The 9,520-nt window shown below is 32.1% G+C and overlaps 1 protein-coding gene across 2 annotated transcripts; it reads left to right on the top strand.

Annotated features, from left to right (window-relative positions):
* Positions 1 to 617: 617 nt before the first annotated feature.
* LOC127735365 (uncharacterized) lies at positions 618 to 7,906 on the top strand. 2 transcript variants are annotated; one of them, XM_052245523.1, is made up of 2 exons: positions 618 to 700; positions 6,252 to 7,906. In XM_052245523.1, the coding sequence occupies exon 2, from the start codon at positions 6,432 to 6,434 to the stop codon at positions 7,356 to 7,358; it is 927 nt and encodes a 308-aa protein (XP_052101483.1). In that variant the 5' UTR covers positions 618 to 700; positions 6,252 to 6,431; the 3' UTR covers positions 7,359 to 7,906. The 2 variants fall into 2 exon arrangements, with proteins under 2 accessions (XP_052101483.1, XP_052101484.1); XM_052245524.1 differs by lacking the exon at positions 618 to 700 and adding an exon at positions 1,654 to 2,883.
* Positions 7,907 to 9,520: the final 1,614 nt, after the last annotated feature.

Below are 9,520 nucleotides of genomic sequence, written 5' to 3'. Positions count from 1 at the left end.
AAGTATCAGCACCTGATAGTCTTTTCTGTTTGAGCCCAATCGTCGGTTATACTTAATGGTCAGGCCATTACAGTATGCTAGTGACCTTATACGATATATATGGGGTCAGTAAATTCCATATGGGGATTCGAGCTTCGCTCTCACCCCATATATATCGTATTAGGTCACTAGCACACTATGTAACTAATAATGTTTGTTTTTGTTTAGACAGCCAATTGACGTGCATAGTTTGATTACTTCAGCCTTTTGTAGAGTTTGAAAATTAAACACCGCTAATATTAGTACGATAATGGCTTACAGTTATAAGGTTTAAATTTTAATCGTGCAATTATTTTTTCTATGGATAGCCATTTGTGTCAGTTTAACACACGTTTTCTATTTCTATATGTTATGCTTTATGAATCATAAAGATGCCAAAACTGTTTCTCAGAAGTTTGTTATTAATCATGGCAGTACCGAAATGATATAACTGAATAAGATACACGTTACAAGGATACAAGTAACTGTATCAAAAACTTTAAATGAATTTGTGATTTCAATATTTTGGTTAAAGATTACCATATTCATTGAAAAGTATAATAATTAACCATGCATGAATACTAAAATGAACAATGATCAATGCATATCGAGATATCGGAAAAAATCCAATGTATTATATTGCATTAATTTTATAACAGCGGAATAAATGTTATATCTGCAGGTATGAAGTTTATTATTCGATAGATATAAGACTAATACATTTTGAATGATAAAATGTACTCTATCATAAAAGAGAGGTGGATGATAGCAAAGGGATTTCCAAACTCATAAGTCGAAGTGAAACTGACAACGTCAGTATAATAAACGACAAACGTACAAAAAGACAAACAACAGTCTACAAAAGACAACAAAGAAGACTAATGATGGACCAACTCGAATCCCACAAAGTAATTTAGGGGGTAATCTCAGGTGCTCCAGAATGTGAATATCGATGGGATTATTATTGAGAATAACTGAGATAAATGTTTCTGTCTGCCAATTTTTGCCAAACATAAATTTATCAAATTCAGCTCGTTTTTTTCTTAGAAATGAAATGCATTTTGCACAGCTTGACGTTTGATACATAACATCAAAATTACATTTGGATTATATGTATTTTTGTCTGTATAATGGAATGTAAAGTTATATCAGGTAATACCCCGTCCTTTTGTCATTATTAAGTGACAAATGTCGTGTGTGTAAGATGGGTGGGTGGTATTTGCTCGGTAAAAAAAGGTTCACAATCTGCATTGTTATGGCTTGATCCATCTCAACAGAAGAAGGTTTTATTGAGTACAGGAAAAACAATTACGTTCATAAAGGGACATCAAAAAGAACAAATCAGTAATGATTTTCCTCTAACAATTAAATTACTAAAGTCACAATACGTAACACTTGGTAAAGAAGATTCGATCATATATAATGTTTAAAATACATCTTTACCATACTTTCTGGTTGAAAATGACCTACAAATTAATTATGTTTGATTTTTGTTACAAATTGAAACAGGCTACATGTAACTCAACAGCTTTCCATTTAACAGTTGTAATTTGAAAATACCAGTTCATTTCCGTCGAAAAAAAATCTATATCCATGACCTTATCATATCAAGAGAGGTGCAAGCTACCAGAGGGACATTCAAACTCACAAGTCGAAAATAAACAGACAATGCCATAGCTTAAAAAGAAAAAAAAATATTGTAACATTTTTATATGTAAGGTCAAGTGTGTTATGTAATTGTATCAGGTTTACCTACATTTGTATTTTCACAAATAGCCATTTAATACAGTTAGAGATCATCAGAGATATTAATTAAGAGTTATATTTAGATTTCTTTGTTTGACTAATGAGCCCTAATGATTTACATATGCTGCCCTAGTAAATTATTGTAAGGAGCACGGAACACTAGGAGCCCGGATTTCCGGAGCACGGAATACACGGAGCCCGGTTGTCCTAGTAGTCCATATTTGTACACGGGCTTGTAGGAGTGATATAAAAGAGAGAAAGAGCGTGAGATAGGGGATAGAGAGAATTTATAGTGAGGAGAGGACAGTTACGTTTATAGTAGAGAGGAGAACCGTATTGTTGAGCCTGAAATTAGATGTACATTTTGTTATACTTGTAACTTTGTCATAGTCGTGTGATTTTGATAATACAGTATTGAACTTTTATTCGATTTCGTGTTTATGTTCACTTACAAGATTTCGTTCAGACTATACCAGGATCCATTTATTTATTTATGTGACCAGGATTCCCTTAATCACGCTACCAGTATATTTCTAGTGTAACCCTGTGATAGAGTATACTTGGCATTTGTCGTCCGTGTACGAGTGAAAGGCACGACCTGAAACCTTTACACCCAACAACACAGCACCAACAGACGGATACGCACTTTAAGTCAAGTTGTATACCTAACTTTTCGTCACAATATAATATATGTGGTCAATATCTCGTTTATGCCTCCTACGAACTTTTAGTGTTATAGATAACATTGCAATAGCGTTAGCATGATAAGTGCTTGGATGGGAAATGATAAATCTCATCAATACTTGCAGAACTACACCAGGACTAAGAAACGAAGAGTTCACGTATGATTTCACGCAACTCTATTGTGCAAAGTTGGTTTTTTGAAGAATACGAATAATTCATTCAAAACTTTGCGACCCGCCCGTTTCAATTTTTTCCATAATATATGAATATAGATTATTGAATTAAATCTCGACATTTCGAGTCCAGAGGCTAATGCTGCTAACATCGAATCAATAACAGTGCAGAAAATAATCAGTCATTTTATAGTATTGCCATAATGATAACCGAATATGAAGTAATATGAAATTTTGAGAGCGAAACTGAAGTGAAAAAGATGTAAGTAATTATTATGTTAGTAGGACATGTCAATTTAGATTGATAATTGTAATTAAATAATCTTCAAATTTTATGATGTATTCCTTATATCAATTTAGGATATATGTACTGTCATCGCATAAAGGTGTAAGCGGTCATAGACCATACGCTAGTTAATTTTGAACATATGTTTTTATTACTTTAAACGTAAGCTTAATAATATTTAGAGCAAACAAGCAATTTAGTTTATCGGTATCTGTTTTTGCCCAACCTTATAGACATGTGGTTCATAAGTGTTTCTAGTTTTTATATCGATTAGACTGTTGGTTTTCCTGTTTGAATTGTTTTACACTAGTCATTTTGGGGCTCTTTATAGCTTGCTGTTCAATGTGAGCCAAAGCTCCGTGTTGAAGGCCGTACTTTGACCTATTGTGGTTTACTTTTTACAAATTGTGACTTGGATGGAGAGTTGTCTCATTGGCACTCATACCACATCTTCTTATTACTATGTCTGAAATTTTACCAGTCTTGATTATAATGCTGCTCCAGACTTGACCAGTCGTCGTGGTTTTCGGTCATAAAGCTTAACCAAGTTTTCGGAATACAAAAAAATGTACCATAAACACCAAATCGGTACTTTGATTGATTGATTGATATGAGTACGAGAATCGTGATCGAAAGTTTAGGAGTTATATTTACCAGTCCAGTAGTCAGCACCTCTGTGCTGACATGAATTATCATTGATATGGTCATATTTATAAATTAACTGTTTACAAAACTTTTGAAATTTTGAAATACTATGTCTTTTCTACCTCAGGAATAGATTACCTTAGCTGTATTAGGCAAAACATTAAGGAATTTTGGTCCTCAATGCTCTTCAACTTCGTGCTTTATTTGGCCTTTTTAACTTGTTTGGATTCGAGCGTCACTGGTGTGTCTTTTGTAGACGAAACGCGCGTCTGGCGTAAATACAAAATTTAATCCTGGTATCTTTGTTTATCTAAAAGGTGACTGCATTATTTATATTTGTCGGAATAGGGTAAGGTAGTTGTCTATTAAAATACAACAAACATACCTGTTGTAATTTCTGAAAAAAAATATATATGTAAATATAGAATTTTTTTATCTTCGACATAGTAATGGTTTATAAAAGAAGGCAATATAGGGAATATATCGTTCGTAATCTATTTATAATATAAAGTCCAAAAATATTTAAAATCATCTTTTTATATGATTATCAAAGTCATCATTGATACCAGACTTACACTATTGTACACATGAGCGCAGTTCGTCTACACAAGACTCATAAGTGTCGCTCGATTAAAACATATCTCTATTAACTATTAGGAACAAAGTATTTAGAAATAAAAAAAAACCAAGTTCAAAACTATGAGAGGACTGTACGAAATGGGAAACGAAGCAACTAGAAAAATGTTACTGCCGACTAATCATTTCCTGAATAATGATAATTAAAACGCGATTTTGTGTCCATTTTTTAACAGCTGCAATAACACATACTGCGCAAAGGAGCACAGCAAGTAACCCCAATAAAGACCCTGTAAATTGGTATTTTTTTTATTAAATTGTTTTAGTATATCTGTGTGGATGTATTGCTAAATTTGTTGTATTCGTAAGTATAATAAGAACATTTGTATATCAGCTTCATGTCTATAAATATGTTAGCATGAAATGAGCGTAGATTTCATTTTAGTCCATTTCTCTGGATATGTTTAATTTTTATGACCTTTTTCATATGTGGCGCCACCACCTGTCTATTAAAATTTTGGTTCAAAGGTTTAAAATATAGTACATAGAAAATACTCTAGCAGAAAAATTTGTTAGATATGGGTAGTGCAACTGTTAAATCTTCCTAAAACTGCCATTATTTATGCCAAATTATGCCAAAAATCAGATTTAACGAAAATCATCATCATCCATGACGTCACAAATACATGACACAATCGGTGAAATCTTTTTTAACTGAAACAATTCTACACTTTTACATATGTTTTCAGAAAATTTTCAAACATTATCGCATTTTGAAATTATCATATTTTAAGGGCCAAAATTAATTATGAGTTAGTGAACAACTCCTCTCTGAATTCACAATACCAATTATTAGTTTCGCTACCATCACAATACACATATATACAAATTAGTTGTGATTTGATCGCCAATGATATATCCATCCCAATAGTTCAACAATGGAAAAATGTACTGTTTTATAAGCTATTAAAGATACTGGAATTGCAAAACGTGAAACTTTTCAAAAGAAAACTAACGGCCTGATCAATGATTAAACAATCTACAAAGAACAAAAAACGAAGAGTTGGGAATCAGGACAACTCGGACGAAGACATCTTGGGCCATTTTTATAGACAACTTGGGCCAGTTTGAAAAGGCAACTCGGGCTAATTTGAACGACACGTCCGACTGGATTGAAACACTGTTTAGACACATCGGAGAACGTTTCTTATCTTGACCATTCTAAAAGACGACACCCAGAAAACCTTAAAAAAAACCTAACAAAAAGTAGGATTCATATATTTTCGTGCGGGTGATTTTTCGTGGATTGTGAAAAAGTTGCATTTTCATGGATATTTAATTTCGTGGTTTTGACAAAGTCTGTATGCATGTATATAGAAATTTATATTTTGTTAAACATTTAAATTTGAGGTTCACCTGTATCCCAGAAATTCTTAAAAAAAATTGGTAACCAACGAATAATAACGAATTCCTAGTAGGTGTATACCAATGCAGGTGACATTCTTGTATACTGGTGTTTGTCTTTTGGTCGTTTTTACTTTTTGCCATGGCGTTGTCAGTTTGTTTTTGACTTATGAGTTTGAATGTCCCTTTGATATCTTTTGGTTTTCCTTTATGATATATGCATACCATTTTGATTTATCAAATTACTGATTTATAACACTTGTACATTAGTTTCAACAAACAATCAAATAGAATTCGTCACTATTTATTTGAGTCATTGAAAATAATAGTAACAATACACTTTTAGATTTTAATTCAAAACAACCCGTCAAAATATAGCAACACCATTTGCAAGTGATATAGGTAGTTTATTTCGATTCATGGTTGACTTTCAACAATATAACAACTTCTGCGAGAACATTCTTAAGAATTTTACATTGATTAGCTGCTTGTTATGCCGTAGCTGATGTGAGATAATGAGGAAGAAAACCTAGAAAGCTGGGGGTCATGTTCAAATTTGCTTAAATCAGCAAATAACATAAAATTTAATAAAATGAATTTGATCTTGAATTATCCATTGAAAACAATATAAGAGTAATATTGTTTGAAATAGATTTTTGATAATCTCATGATAACTTGGATAAATGAATGGAGATATATTTTTATTTGATAAATTTCAGATCCAAAACATCTGTAGAAATATTTATGATACGCCTAATTGTTGCTGCATGGAGAAGTCTTCAGAAAATCAAGACCATCGATATATATATAATGCTGTGTCGCTTGACGGTTAGGAAAATTTGGTTAATCAATAATCTTGTAATTCAATATCAATTTTGTGAATAGTCGACATTTGCAAAATGAGTTTTAATAGAAAGTTTTTTAAAGTCATCAAATGTTTGTACAAAACACGGATTCCTAAAATAATAAGTGGATTTTTTCTGCTATATTTTGTGTTTTCTGGTTTATTTTATATCCGACAATTTGACAAATCTACGAAAACGAATGGCTCAAAAGAGAACCGACCTCACATTATATTAGGAATTTTAAGTCAACAAAAGAATTATCATTTTCGGGTTACTCAAAGAGACACTTGGATTAAAACAATGTTATATTTAAAGGATATATTACCTTTCAATGTTACATATAAGTTTTTGTTAGACAACCCATCTTCTGAGTCAATCCAAGAAAATAACTTGCACAATGACATAGTGTATCTAAATGTATCACACAATGGACAAGCTGTAAAATTTGGTGAAAAAATGTACGTGTGGTGGCATTATATCTATAAGGTATATCCATACGCTCTTATGGGGGCCCGAATCGACGACGATGCTTTTGTATGTGTTCCTCAGATTTTTCAAAGATTAGATAGTTTGAAATCCGGAACTCTATATTATGGATGGAGACACGGCAAGAGAAAACAGATTGACAGGAATAACAGAATTGATGATATGTTTCTAGTTTTGGGAATGGATCTCATTTCCCTTATTTCTAAAAAGACTTATTGCAGTGAAAGTGAATGCAAAAATAAGGACGAATTGATTGAAACTGAATATGGCGGTACTTCTATGGCAGAATGGTTGTCTGTATATAATGATAACATAAATTTTGTACATTTTGTAGGTGATAATGACCGTATTGTGCAATTAGGTACTTATTATAATGATAGCTATAGGAAGTATTTAAAGCCTGATTTTTGTGACAACAAATTAGTTTTTCATCAATCGACATGTGAAATGATGCATCAGCTCCATTTATACAATAACCACTTGGTTATTGGGTAGCAGGACCAACCAATTATATTGGACCGTAACTATAGATTGAGCAATTCAAGTAGAGTCTTTTTGTGGCTATTTTCAATATGTTGATATCTAATCTTCAAAATACGACGAATAACAAGAAAAGACATAAAGTTGTTTACTGATGTTCATAGATGTTTTATTACAGTTTCATTGTGTGTTTTATTACTTAAGACCTGAATTTGTAAAGAACACCTTTCATGTTTCTAACGACAAGATCTTTCTGTAAAAAGTAAAATAGCAAAAAATACCGAACTCCGAGGAAAATTCAAATCAGAAAGTCCATAATCAAATGGCAAAATCAAAAACTCAAACACATCAAACGAATTGTTCCATTAACAAAACTTCAACAACTCTGAAGGAATTATCATTCAATGTGTTATCAAAACATACATATACAAGTGAATGTGACGTGAATGGAGTGTTTTGAGTTATTCATACTGTAAAGTTGTTTATTTTAGTGGGGCTGAAGTTCTGCAATTTATACGATTTTTTATGGTTTTAAATTAAAGGTTTTTTCAAAAAGCCTTAAAGGGAAAGCGTTTAAGTAATTTTTATAATTATTTTTACTTTCGTTTTTTTAAAAGTTATAATTACCTGTTAAAACAGAACAAGGAAAAGGTACGAGACAAATCAATATGATCTTCGTATCAAGTATCGAACACACAAAAATTAGTCTCAATCAAGAATGACAGTAAGAATGAAATAGTCTCAATCATGAATGACAGTAAGAATAATAAAATATTGGGGATTTATCTAGTCGAAAGTCAAAGCTTGTTATAGGTTAAACAAATTAATCAATATAAGGTAGAAGTACACAGATGGGTGGAAAATGTTCCTTGACTCAAAGCGGTGCTTCGTTACTTAATTGAAACAATTCGACAAATCCGCTTGAAATCTGACCCGACCTTGCCATTTACAAACCCGAATATTTTTACAGTAAGTCGTTGAAATGTAAAGTCGTCCTTGTTGGTCATTCCGACACATGATAGTGTGAAATTTGAAATTGTCAAATTTAAAACTTGTCATATGATAAACTAACAACCGTACTAGAAAGCGGAAATGAATGGTTATTCAACTGTTGTTTTTCTTTAACCTTGTGGGATTTCAGAGTCACTGAGGAACGACCTCCCAGAAAAGAGACTCCGACGAAATAAATGTAACGGTATTATTTTCATTTTGTGACATAAAAACATAAAATTTCAATTGTTTTGTTTAAATATTACGACAAACCGTCAACAGAAAAAAATGTAACTGGCCATAACATGATATTCATAAGTCGAAGGAACTAGCGTGTACACCATTAGAATGTGCAGCATTGATACTGTTACAATCAAAGAGAATGTAAACACCAGGAAATGTACAAAACTTTAAATATCCATGGCTCGGACACATTTAGTCATGGAGACTATGGTCTTTTTTAAGGGTTCATAAGCATGTTATTCAGACATTTTATGTTAATATGAAAGAAATACAAAAACAAATAATCAATGCATCAAAATGTTTTGAACATGAAACTGCAAAAGCTTCATCCGAGATAACATCAAAGTTTTCTTAAAGTATCAATATTTCATTCCTAGGGACTTTATGTTTTCACTCTTTAATATGTGACAAATCAAAGGTCCAGGCCTCCTCTTTTAAAGTTGAAGTATTTTATTGTTTTCATAAAAATAATTTGCGACAATATGCTACCCAAACATTCAGGAACATTTGTTAAAAAATGCATTTCCGGTTTGAAACTTCCATTGACACAAGTAACAATGATATGTCTTTAATTCAGTAAAGATTGTCCTGTCTGACGGTTACAGTTTAAAACATATTTAGACTGATGTGATCATAACCTTACAGAACGTTTAATTCATGACCAGAAATGTTCACTGTTAATGTTAACTTGCGAAAGGTTTTAAGATCTTTAATCGATCGTAGGACAGCTGTCAATTTAACACAAAAGAAGACTCAGTTACAATAACTGATCAAAGATACTAGACACATGGCTAGTTGCGCAACACTTAAGTCATAAGACTCATCAGTGGCGTTCGAACAAATGGACTTTAAAGCAGTTTTTTTAAAGCCGCAAAAATTAACTTACGATAGGACATGTTTTGAAAGCAACTTAGAGTGAAGTTATTAAATTCGACTTGTATCGC

The sequence above is a fragment of the Mytilus californianus genome, unplaced genomic scaffold (genome assembly GCF_021869535.1).
Source record: "Mytilus californianus isolate M0D057914Y unplaced genomic scaffold, xbMytCali1.0.p SCAF_3, whole genome shotgun sequence".
NCBI classification, from domain to species: domain Eukaryota; kingdom Metazoa; phylum Mollusca; class Bivalvia; order Mytilida; family Mytilidae; genus Mytilus; species Mytilus californianus.
Note: the sequence above shows the minus strand (reverse complement) of the source record. Positions and strands in the feature narration are given on the sequence as shown.

Coding starts and splice junctions, on each gene's coding strand:
- LOC127735365 (XM_052245523.1), top strand. CDS start 6,432: ATGAGTTTTAATAGAAAGTTTTTTAAAGTCATCAAATGTTTGTACAAA.